Source organism: Lepidochelys kempii, chromosome 9 (genome assembly GCF_965140285.1).
Source record: "Lepidochelys kempii isolate rLepKem1 chromosome 9, rLepKem1.hap1, whole genome shotgun sequence".
NCBI lineage: Eukaryota > Metazoa > Chordata > Testudines > Cheloniidae > Lepidochelys > Lepidochelys kempii.
In genome coordinates, this window is record NC_136388.1 from 43,749,702 (window position 1) to 43,762,779 (window position 13,078).

The window sequence follows — 13,078 nt, forward strand, 5'->3', positions numbered from 1 at the left end:
TCAGTTGTGTATCTAGGTACTAACATGGCCCCACAGCAGGCCACAGTAACTAGTGGATTTTATCAAGACCCTGGGAGGTAGGGAAGTATTAGCCCCACTTTACAGAAAGGAAACTGAAGAACTGGCTAGATATAGTGATTTGCTGAGCCAGGAATAGGACCCAGGTCTCCCAAGTCCCAGTCTATTGCTCAGCAAACGAGACTATCCTTCCTACTCATCCTGAATTCAATGGAGATACACCAGTGTACATCAGCTGTAGATCAGGCCTGTAACCTTTGCAGAATGATTCCAAGTTCAAAGAGAAGAATTAGTGTGGTTTACCATGTTTCTTTTCCCAACACACTGGGGGAATCACAGTGATCTGTGCTACAGCTCCTAATCAGACAGCCTGTATTTAAAAAAAAAATAGAGAGAGAGCATCGAGCAGTTGTTTGCCAAGCCCACTATTCTGTAGTAAGCTCCACATGGGCACAGGGCTCCATCTACGCAGAGCCATATAAAGAATCATGGCCGGAATCATGAACATCTTGATTTTCAAAAGATGCTGTGCAGCTGCACCTTTGAAAATCAGGCCATACAGTGATGAATGACTAGCAGATTGAATGAACCTTTTTCCCCCTCTGCGTTCCTCTGAGACAATTACTTATCAGCCTAGCTGCTCTGCTTTTCCATTCTCGTTCTGGTAGGATCTGGTTGGGAGCAGGACCTTCTCAGTTCAGCGTTCCTTTTCATGGAACTCCCAGGCCTCGGGTGCTGTCCTCTCCTTGCTGCTTTATGATCCCCGAACGGGCCCTCTTGTCCGGTGAAATCCCTTGCTACACTGTTCAGTGAATCTGTGACCATTTAAATTTAAGTTCCCTTTCCCCAGCTCCGGATATTTTCTCCCTCTTTCCCCATAAACTCCTCTTTTGTTTTTGTGTGCCCCATCTCCTTTCGTTTGTTCAGGGGAGTGACTCTCTCTGCTTTGTTCTGTCTCTAGCTCCTCCTTTCTCATGCTCTACAGAGCTAGAAGCAGAACAGTGAGTTACCCAGCTCATCAGCCGTGACAGGTTGCTTATTGGTTGTCCCCATAACTTGCTCATGTTGAGAGAAGAGGGTCAGTGGGGATTCTGTGCTGCCGTGGCTCTCTTAATTCAAACACATGCTGTTCCATGATTCTTCCCTCTCTCCACTGCAGCCCAGGGCCTGTTCCTACTCTCTCCCTCCCACAGGGACCAATTCTGTGTAGCCTGTAACCTGCACATATCCTCTGTACTCATTCTTTTGCTTTCAATCCCACCACGACCTAAGCCTCGGCATGCAGACACACACACACAGCCACTTCCTCTTCCTTGGGATTTCCGTATGACCAGTAAAGCAATCTACATTACATCAGTATGATACCTCTGGCTAAATAATAGGGGCCGCACCACTTACACTATGTCAAAGTGAAAATAGCAAGTTTTATTGATATGGGTTTGACTTAGTGTTCCAAAGAGAGGTTTTCCAATAGAGTATCTACTGAAACTGCCTCAGATGCATGGAAAGTCCTGAAGACAAATATGTACAATGTGGCAATCAAGAGCTTTGGAAAGAATACTAAAAAAAGTCTGGTGGTTTGTAGACCACTTGGAGATACTGCTGCCACTCGATGAGAGGAAAAGATCACCTACAAAAGTCTACTCCTACTACTGATTCACTCAACAACCTAAAAGAAGCTCGTAAGGTTGTTCAAATATTTTCTAGGAGGTGTGCTCAAGAATTTTGGCTGGGTCTCTATGACAGCGTCCAATAGGCGGCTGATGCAGGTGACAGTAGATGGTTATATGAGGGCATTAGAAAGTCCATTTGTCCGATAAAGAACAAGACAGCTCCGCTGAAAGATCTGGATGGCAATAGCTTAGCTGATAAAAGGAAGCAACTGGAGAGGTGGATTGAGCACCATGGAATGATATACTCAAGGGAGTCTGTAGTAGACCAACGTGTGTTAGTGGAAGTGCCTGGGTTTGAAGTTATGACTTTGCTGGATGCCAAATCTACTCTAGAGGAACTTGAACAAAACATCAAAAAGATTCCCAACCACAAAGCTTCAGGATCTGACTGTTTACCTGCTGAAATCTATAAATGTGCAAACAAAGACTTGCTGCAAAGATTACACAAGGTACTGCTACTCTATTGGAAGGAAGAAACTGTTCTGCAAGATTTTCAGGATGCTTGCTTCATCCAACTCTATAAAATTAAAGGAGCCAGAAGTTATTGTAATAACCACAGAGGTATATCTCTTCTTAACATTGTGAGGAAAATCTTAAGCTGTATTCTTTTACCTAGACTTCAAACTTTAGCTGAGAGAATCTCTCCTGAGAGCCAGTGTGACTTCAGTTTGGGAAGGTCCACCATAGACATGGTCTTCTCTGTAAGACAACTGCAAGAAAAGTGCAGAGAGAAGCGTATTCCACTGTACATGGCTTTTATAGATTTAACAAAAGCCTTTGACATGGTTAGTTGGTTAGGGCTTCAGAGTGTTCTGACGAAGCTTATATAATGAAATCCTTACACCGTGGCATGAAGGCAACTGTAATGTATGAAAACCAAAAGTCTCACTCGTTTAACATCAATAATGGAGTGAAGCAGGGTAGAATATGAGCTTCTACAGTGTTTAATATTTACTTTTCTTTCCTGCTTCCACATGCATTCTGTGACGTTCAAGAGGGTGTCTATCTTAACACTAGACATGATGGAGGTTTGTGGATCATAATGTTTATGCCCTACAACATCTTATTACCAAGTTCTCTGATTCATGCAAAATCTATGGGCTAGCACTAAGCTTGTAGAAGGCTATCATGCACCAAAGCTCTTCAGAACCAGTTCCAGATATCACCTTAGATGTTATTCATCTGAATGTTATTTACCAGTTTTGCTACTTTGACGCTACTGTTACCAGCAATGTAGATCTTGATGCTGAGCTCACTAGTAGAATCAGCAAAGCATCCAAGAACTTTGATCTTTTGCAAGACAGAGCCTAGATAACAAATAACAAATTGTCAACTAAAGTGAAAATCTGTATTTATGACTGATGACAAATATGCCATAAGACTAAACAGCTTTGATATAGATGCTTGCATAAAATTCTTTGACTAAGATTGCAAGACAGGGTGACAAATGTGAAAGTGTTAAATCATGGTCGTATGTCATTCATGGGAACATTGATTTGTAAGAAAAGACTCAGGAAGCTTGGACGTGTCAAGTTAATGGTGGATTACTGGATCCCAAAGAGTGTGCTGTACTCTGAAGCTCACAAAGGGACTAGAAAGAGAGGCAGAGTGCTGCACAGATTTTGAGATGTGTGCAAAGATCACTTCGTATCTGCGGATGATTGGAAAAGGAATGCAGAATGCTGCTCTGTTTGCTAGAGTCAGCTTGTAGATGGAGCAAGGCATTCTGAGGCGGACTGGATCAAGCTTTTGTGATGACCAGGGACAGAGGAGGAAAGAATCTGCTGCTCAGATTCAGATCATTGCTAGTGCATGGATGTACCCTACCTGTGGATGGGAGTGTCACTCACACATCAGACTCAGCAGTCATCAAAGAACTCATCAGCACATACACCATGCTCTGTAAAGGGCAACAGTACCATTGATTTACTGAGGGATTCCAGAGTACTATAAGATAGAGTAGATGTTAACTCAGTAAACTAATTCAAAATGCTGATACTCCATCCCTGACCTGGCAACCTACTCAAATACATACTTAAATTCAGCCCAGGACTTCAGCAGGTGCCTAGCTATAAGCACATGCTTTAATCCCTTTGAGTGCAATGGGATTTAAAGATGTGTTTCAAGTTAAGCACATGTCTAAGTCCTGTGCTGAATAGGGATGGATTCTGAATTAAATCTTTTAATCACATGCTTAGCTCTGGGACATCTCATGCACTTAAAATTAAGCTCATGTGTTAAGTGCTCTCCTGATATAACATGTTTGTATTTTGCTGAACTTTTTCTCTCACTAAAATGGATTCCCTAATTCATCTCCGTGTAAATTCAGTTCCTGCACCTTTTTTTCTTAATTCTACTAAATCTGTTTCCTTTGGGACAATGCACGATGACTGAAATTTGTACAAATACTGCATGGTCTTAGTAAATTTCTAACTCTGAATGTATTTACAATACTACAGCATGAAGAAGATATATAGATTTAATTACCTTTTTTTTAATTGCACAACACTCTTTAGAGATTAACTGAAACTGGCAACATTGCTGTTGTAGTCATTTCTTAACCTGGAGGTTACTGTAATGTATAGCAGGGATGTCAGGAAAAGTGAAGCTACGTGATGATGTAGGAATACACAGAGCATATATCTCAATCAGTAAATTGGGATTTTATTGTTTATTTCAGCACAAAACACTCTTTGGGCTTGGATCAGAACACTTGGGAAAGCGAAAATACCCTCCTTTAGTATCTGTTCTGTATTTAATATATTTTTCACGCCACTAAACACAGATTGGATACAGATCTACCTACAAATATAGAAATATATTCTGCTTAGCAAAGAAATAAAACATGGCATTTGGTCTCTAATTAGAGAAGGCAGCATTTGAAATCTTACTATGTCAGGGTTTCATTGTTCTTTTGTGACCCGGGAGTCTTTTATTTTTATTAAAATAACTAATTTTGAGTTTCTTAAGAAATGTATGAAATCAATTCTACCTATTTGATTTGAATTAAATGTATCTGTTGGCTCTAACTGTAGGTGTGTTTAATGCTCGAATTTTATCAAAGAGGAAGTACAAAACACATTGTTAATGCCAACTGCAAATCAAATGGCTATGGAGAAGATTAAAACAACTCAGAACAAGTGTTGGTAGTCTGACCCATGCACATAGTGCCCATTGGCCATTGTTTTTCCCCAGCATAAGGGCTGCTTTGTGTTTAGCTGGCCCACTAGGAGCATCACCCCAGTGCAAAGGGGACCCTCTAGTGGCACAGCATGGAACTGGTGTAGCAGTACTCCCATGCCACCATCCCTCCATGTGGTCAGTATGGGAACATGGTGGGTTAATGAGGAAGTGGTCAGGGCATCTCAGCACACTGGCCATCCATGGATGTTATAATGGCTTCTCAGGGCCATTAGCAGTCTCAGTAATTTAGAGCAGCCTTCCTTTGCTACCTTATCCCCCAACTCTCTGACTTCCGCTTTGTGCTGCTCAGTGCTGTTGAAAATATAGTCCATTTTCTTCAGTAAAGCTTCACTGGGTATCTAAGGTGCACAAGGGTCTGTGTTGACTTTTATGTGCATGTATAGCTCCCAACAAAGCCATTGCATTATGCAGAAGTATTGAGGGGTGATTAGACATCCAAAGCCTGATCTTACACTGACTACTCCTGATTTATTCTGATGTAAATGAGAGCGTCATCAGGCTCCCCACCATATGTGAAATAGTTAATCCAAATATTTCTATACAGCTCAGGATGGCAGAACCACAAAACACATATGTATGCTTGAATCTGGACTGCTAAAAGAGCCATTATCTTGTGGAAATGTGGGCTTTCCTAGAGAAATCCATTTTAGCTGTTTCCTCTGGCATGATCCTGTGAACTGGCTTTTCTACTTTGGAGGGTGGTTCTTATGCACATGAAGTCCTGTCTCATTCAATGCTATCAGTTGTTGAGTCCCAGAACTGAACAGCACAAAAATCTGTACTTGCATAACCATGAAAAGATTAAACAAATTGCTCATTACCCTGAAAAACGAAGAGTTTCCACTTGTACTTCCTTTTGTGTGGTGCGCAAAGCCATTTTTTTCCTATTGTTTTCTCATATACATAAGAGCTGACCTGTATTTACAACTCATTCATTCCATATATGGATATGGTAGATTTCAAGTCCATAGAATTTATTTTTAGCATGTTGTTGTATTTGCTGCATTTGTAATTGTAATTTTTGTTTGAAGCTATCTTAGGAAAAAGCTCTTCAACCACCAGCCTTGATGTTTTTCAGTAATGCATTGACATATTTTTAATTGTATCTATACTTTGGAAAATCTCATGATAGTTTTCCTCATTTGTTTTCTGAGATAATCCTGTGCATGTGCTTGATGACCCTTTCTTTCAAATAATTTTTACTTTTTTCTCATTTCTTTTCCTCATTTGCCTGAATTCCTGCTTCTCCCCCACCCCCAACCTCTTCTGATTGATGCTTATTCTCCCCGGCCTATTCCAGTTCTCTGCCTCTGAAAGCTTCAAAGAATGACAAATCCAGAAGTTTGAAAAAAATCTCTCGGTAAGAATGAAAACAAGGTGACATATTTTGTTGTCTCTTTGTGTAACTCATCCAAATTATAAGGCTCTTGGTTCCATTACCAACTCTGATCTAGGAAAGACAGATGTTTGAATACAGCTACTTTAGAAATCAATAATGGTTTATTACCATGTGAACCGTTGGAAAATACAATGTTCCTATTAAAATTTAAATAGTTTTCCTTTGTAAGAAATGAAAACAGTAGAAATCAACACGTAATTTTATATTTGCTAAGATATTATTTTGAGACTTTGTGTTTATGTATGTACAACATAAACTGAAATCTTTCAAGAATACCAAAGGACTTTACAGCTTTGGGAAAACAGGGTTAAGATGAACAGCACACTCTTAGAAGAGTGCATTTTGAGAGAGCAGTGTGTTTGGTAGACTGACCAACCTTCAAGCTAGGCATCTCTGCAACCTTCATACAATGGATAGCCCTTAAGGCGATCCTATGGGGGCAGGTAGTGATGTATCTAAGTCATAGGTTTACTACTTATTTAATTACTGCACCAAGCAGAGAGAAAATGTGTGAGGAGGAGGAAAGGGAGAGGCAGAGGTGCTCATTCCATGCTTGTGAACCCAAAGTGATGCACAGTTCTGCTAAAATGACATGAATAGGCTCAGATCATATCTTCCTTAGAACCAAATAATTGCCCTCATGTTAAAACTACAACAGCTGTGTCCCTGCTAGGCTTTAACCATGTGTTAGTTACCCCATAGTAGCTAAAACTTGGTTGTAAAACCTCTTATTTCCTAGTGAAAACTAGGCCTAAGAAGGGCTAGAGGAAAAGGAATCCATCCCCCAAACCCATGGTTTGGCAGGAGTGGGTGTCTAGCGACTCTGCTGTGTTTGCTACATCCTGGGGAGTTGAGTCTTGCTAAAGGCCCCCTTTGTCCCCAACATAGTAACAAATACCTTGACAACTCCCGTGCAATGCGACCCACCATATCACCAAACCCCTTGTCCATGGAATGTCGCCCTATACAGCCTGCCCCCTGGAAGCAATTGAAGCAGAATGGTTTTGTTGTCTTTCCACACGGCAGTGTTGATGGCATGGGAGAGCAGGAATAGCAACAACTGACCTTTAGAGCGCTAGTTTCAGTTTTTGTGCATGGCTTTGCATCATGTCCAGAACAGTATTTTCATAGCACCAAGGCTTAGACATGAAGGGTACCAGTTAGGAGTACCTAAGGTTACAGAAATACTTCCCATAATCTCACTCCTTGGAATTCTAAACACAGAGAAATACTCTGGTATCTGAGGTAAAGCTGTGGTCATGTGGGTAAACATTTATTTTATATGGTTACCTTAGTAAGACAGGTATAATCATGTATTAGGACATCAGCTGGTTGCCCCTGGGAAGGAATTTTTCCCTCCATTCCACATCAGACAACAGGCTCTTTGCACTATCCAGACTTTTTGTTTTTCCTCCAAAACATGAAGCACAGGCCACGACTACTGGCAGGGCACCAGACTTGATGAGAGGGAGCATCCTTTTTAAGACAAAGCTGACATGGAAGGCAATGGTGGGGTGGTGCTAACCCCCTCTCAACAAGGTTGGCTTTTCTACACTTGAATTGTATGTTCAAGTCACTTAATGGAGGACTGCATGGTTGGTTATAGGTAGCCTTTTCCATCCAGGAATAGCACTGACAGCATCTTAATTAATCACTCCCTGGCTGGGGGGGAGGGTAAAAATATTGACTTTTAGTTATAGACAGAACACATCCATTTAACAGAAAACAAATAATGTTTTCTCTGTTGATACAAAAGCTTTAAATGAATTTTTCAATCCATGTGGGATGCACTAATGCTGTTTGTTAACGCTACCTTTTAAACACAATGTAATCTATTAATGCTGTGGTAAATAGGGATGGAGGATACATCAACAACAGGAATGCACTTTAAACAAGAGCAAATTAACTTTGCTAGATTTTTTTCTTTTTGAAAGGGTTGCAAACTTTTAATTTTACAGAACCATGAACCAAAGATTTAACTTACCCCAGGAATTCACTGCTCTGCTGTTAATTTCTTCTCTTCCTAATTTGTAGAGAGTTCATCAACTACATGAAACGATCCCGAACCTTTTATGCCTCTATAGCAGAAAGGCTGTGTGATGGGGACCTGGTGATGCGGGACAGCTCGACTTGCTGGAATGGAGAGGATGTTGTGGAAAGGTAATTGAGAGAGTCAAATTTTGTACTGAAGATGGACATATTTACGTAAACAAAACTGGCTTTCCAGATCCTCCTGGTGCTTCAAAAAGCTCTGTATTAGATATGATGCATTGTCTTGAAATGACATGTTACTTTATATACTATAAGCAGTTTAATGACCTTCATGATCCTTAAATATCTGATCATTTTATTAACCCATGAGATTGCGCTAATGGGGTCTTCAAATAGTGTTGTATAATCTCTATGAGGAAAAAAAGCATTTTGAATTATAATGAATTATACAGTGAACTGAAACACTTTCCAAAGAAGACTGAATAACACTGATTTTGGGCCCACTTTTCACACACTGAAGCCCTACAATAACTTGCTGATCCAGTTGCAGATCTTCCTTGCTGGGAGAATAAGGGTCATGCTTTTAACAGTAAGGGCGGGGGGCACGCTAGGTCCAGAAATACCAGATCATGCTGTCTTGATCTTTTTTTAACCTACATACCAGTAAAGCTTTTCAATGGGGTTAAGTTGGTTGCTTTGAGTCTTGAAAGTAAGAAGAAAGAAGGAAATGGTGCAGCTGTGGTACGTAGGTCATTCTGAGTGTGCAGACGACTTTGTTTTATAAGCAAAATGGGAGGGCAAAGAGTATGTACCACAATTGTTAATTAGACTCCTAAAGTATGCCTATACTGCAATAAACCCCTCACAACTGGCTCAGGTCAGATGTCTAGGACTCACAGGGCTCAGGCTGCAGGGGTGTGAAATTGCAGTGTAAATGTTCAGGCTTGAAGTGGAGCCTGAGTTCTGGGACCCTCTGCCTTCATAGGGTCCCAGGGTTCCAGAATGTCTACACCGCCATTTTATAGCCCCACAGCCCAAACCCCACAAGCCTTAGTCCACTGACATGGGCCAGCTGTGGGTGTTTCACTGCAGTGTAGACATACCCCTAGAGTTTAATGAAGTTGGTAGGGTAGGAATGGAACTTTCAGTTGGATGCTCTATTTCTCACCTTGGATCCTTTCATACCCAGTCTGCCCCCTTCTGGTGGCATGTGCTTCTTTGACCTCTTAAACACTATGGCCCCATGTGTTTGTGTAAAACAAAACAAAACAAAAGCCTTGTCAGCAGACAACAATATTTCATTTCCTAGGCACAATTATTGCTATAATTGCTGAAGTCTGCACTGGCTTCTAGGTAATGGTGGATCCAAGACTTTTGTTCACACTACAGAGAGGACATGAACACTTTTAAAGCTAATGAGGGTCCAGATGGAGGCCCCAACCCTGCAATATGTTGTGCCTAGTCAGATTGCTGCACCCCTGCACACCATGTTGAAGCCAGCCATAAAAGTCAACTCATCCATGTGCTTCACATTACAGGATTGGGGTTCACAGGCTCTATCGTGCCCCTGTACTGTGGAGGTAGTGCAGCTCCAGGTCCTGTGCGCCATCTTCCCTCTGCCCCTTCCAGTCCATGCAGGGCTGGGTGTAAACTTGCCCTCACATTTAGTGAGAAAACTTCCAAACCGATGAAAGCAAATAACCGGAGCATTACAGAGACTGGTTGATTGAAAGCATAACACCAGTTTCATTTTGTGTACTCTCTGAGCAACTGTGGAACTATGGTAAGATGAGGCCATGCTATGTTTCAGATGAAGCTGAGATACTGGTATCAGCAGCTACCGTCAGGGGACAGGCAGACTAATGTAGATGGATTATTTGTTTCTTTGGAGAATTTGACATTGCATGAAATGGTTTGATTTTAATCCGAAATATGAGTGGTTCAACCTGCAACATGACAAATGTGACAAATTCAGTTACAGAAATCTAACAAGCACCTCCCACTGAAAAATGACTTGCTATGGTTGTAAAGCGCTTTTCTGTGCTGCGCTCTGATGGCATTACAGTACACACACACATTCAGCATGTTGATGTGCAGCATCTTCAAGACGTGTTTTCTTGAAGCTTGTTCCAATGTTTAGAGCCTTTTGGAATTCTTTGCAGATATTGTTAGTCGGAGTGCTGCTAAAGGGGCACCGCTAGAGCAAGGCCTCTGAAATAATTACGGATGGATAGTCAAGGAGCAGAAATAATGTCTTGGATTGCTGAAGGGAATGCCCTGTACTGCAAGAGTAGCTTGTACTCCACCACGTTTGCTCTGATGCTAAGCTACTGTTCAAAGATGGAGAGGGGGCAGGGCTATGGCCTCAGAAACATCCTGGCCTGGCTTGTCCTCTTGGACCCTGAAGTGCCATGATCTGTACAAGATGGTCTCCTGCTTTCCAGTGCTCAGGGAGCACTAGCAACAAAACTATGTTTCTCTCTTTTTTAGTAGCCCAATCCTGCCCTCAACTCTTGCTGGAGGGGCATGTGGTGTAGGTAAAGAGATGCAGAGGGCACTCTTGGGCCGGCAAGCAGTGTGGCATCAACAAGAGAGCAGCCTAAAACCTATTCTGAATTATGCCAGCTACCAAAAGCCCTGACAGGTCATAATGGGATTCAGCAGGCAGGAAAGCACAGGGAAGCTCTGGTAGTGCCTGTTCACCCCAGACATCCCCTCTATTCCAGCAGCAGGGAGAGGGTGAGTGCTGGGAAGACTGGCTCCTATGCCACTGGATGATCCATGCGAACCAGAACTGCTGGGCTCTCCCTGCAATGGGAGCTGCTCAGGGTGCAGCACCAACTTTAGGCTCCTATTTTTGAAAACCTTGGCCTCAATCCCAAGTGAAATACATTAGGTGAGAAAAATACTTTAGGAATTTGTAGTTCTTTAATATTCTTCATTTGTTCCTCAGATAATATGAACCAGCTGAAGTCTTTGTACTGAAATTCAGAGTTGGATATTTAGTTGAATACTGCATGCAATTGTGGTTGCCCCATCTCAAAAAAGATATATTGGAATTGGAAAAGGTTCAGAAAAGGACAATAAAAATGATTAGGGGTATGGAACGGCTTCCATATGAAGAGAGATTAATAAGACTGGAACTTTTCAGCTTGGAAAAGAAATGACTAAGGGGGGATATGACCGACATCTATAAAATCATAACTAGTGTGGAGAAAGTAAATCATCATCATCATGTTCCTATTACGCTTCTGGCATTTAGGGCAGCGACGAAGCTCCTCCACTCCTGTCTGTTTCTGGCAGTGGTTCCCCAACTGTGCCCCAGGTTTTTCAGCTCGGCTTCCACAGCTCTTTGCCATGATGTTTTCGCACGACCTCATTTTTGCTTGCCTTCAGGTTTCCATCTTATTGCTACTCTGGTGATGGAATCAGTTTCCATCCAAAGCACATGACCGATCCATCTTCAACGCCTCCTGGCAATGATGATGCTCAGACCCTCTTGGCTGCACTCTGTCAATAGATCTTGGTGTTCTGGGCCAAGATATGTGGAGGGTTTTTCTGAGGCAGGTTGTATGGAATGAAAACAGTTTGGACATGTCATACTTTCTCATTCCCCAGCATTCTTCACTGTAAAGTAGTGTTGAAAGTATACAGCGCTGACAAATCTTGAGTTTGTTTTTGGTGTTGTATTTTGATGATTTCCAGACTGTATTTAAGCTCCTGAAGGTGTTCCTGGCTTTATTGATTTTGTTCGGGATGTCCTGGCTTGTTCCGCCATCAGGGTGCTACCCAACTATGTGAATGTTTCTACATTGGTGAGAACATAATCCTCTATGCATACTGGTGATGGTGAGGCAATATTAAGGGCCATGATGTCTGTCTTATTGTGGTTGATTTTCAGTCCAATTTGCTGGCTGAATGCATTGAGTCGAGTTGTTTTTTCTTGTATATGGTGTTGGATATGTGATAGGAGAGCGACATCATCTGCAAAGTCCAGGTCTTCAAGGGATGAGAAGTGTGTCCATTTAATGCCTCTTGGCATGTCTTCTGTTGAATGCTGCATTACCCAGTTGATGGCAATGTTGAAGAGGATTGCAGGCATGACACACCCCGATGTACTCCTGTTTTGACTTCAAAACTGAGTTCACTGTGATCAACACTGCATGTAAAGTTGAAATAGGAGCTTTTGATGACGTTGATTATATGGAAAGGAATTCCATATGCCTGCAGAATGCACCATAGGCTGGTCCTGTAAATGCTATCAAAAGCGTTGCCATTGCCATTCTAAGCACTGTTTTATTACGTTTTGTAGAGTGAAGCTGTGGTCTGTGCATCCACACAGTTTCCAGAAATCAGCTTGCTCTTTTCTGAGAATGCTATCGAATAAGGAGGTGTTATTTATTCCTTCTCATAACACAAGAACTAGGGGGTCACCAAATGAAATGAATAGGCAGCAGGTTTAAAACAAACCAAAGGAAGAAATTCTTCACAAACACACAGTCAACCTGTGGAATTTTTGCCAGAGGATGTTGTGAAGGCCAAGACTATAACAGGGTTACAAAAAGAACTAGAAACATTCACAGAGAATAGGTCCATCAAGGGCTGTCCCTAGCCTCTGTCCCTGGCCCTCTGTTTGCCAGAAGCTGGGAATGGGCAACCAGGGAAAGGATCACTTGATGATTACCCATTCTGTTCATTCCCTCTGGGGCACCTGGCACTGGCCACTGCTGGAAGACAGGATACTGGGATAGGTGGACCTTTGGTCTGACCCAGTGTGGCCATTCTTATGTTC

General features: G+C 42.0%; 1 protein-coding gene across 4 annotated transcripts in view; it reads left to right on the top strand.

Moving 5' to 3' along the window:
- LOC140917371 (glypican-5) overlaps positions 1 to 13,078 on the top strand; it is a 617,795-nt gene that overhangs the window by 237,347 nt on the left and 367,370 nt on the right. For 2 of the 4 annotated variants that reach the window (XM_073360049.2, XM_073360046.1), the window contains exons 5-6: positions 6,196 to 6,255; positions 8,329 to 8,454. The exons of 1 other annotated variant lie outside the window; for it this stretch is intronic. In XM_073360049.2, the coding sequence (XP_073216150.1) occupies positions 6,196 to 6,255; positions 8,329 to 8,454 (186 nt within the window). The remainder of the gene's footprint in view (positions 1 to 6,195; positions 6,256 to 8,328; positions 8,455 to 13,078) is intronic. One more of the 4 variants, XM_073360047.1, reaches the window with a different exon arrangement.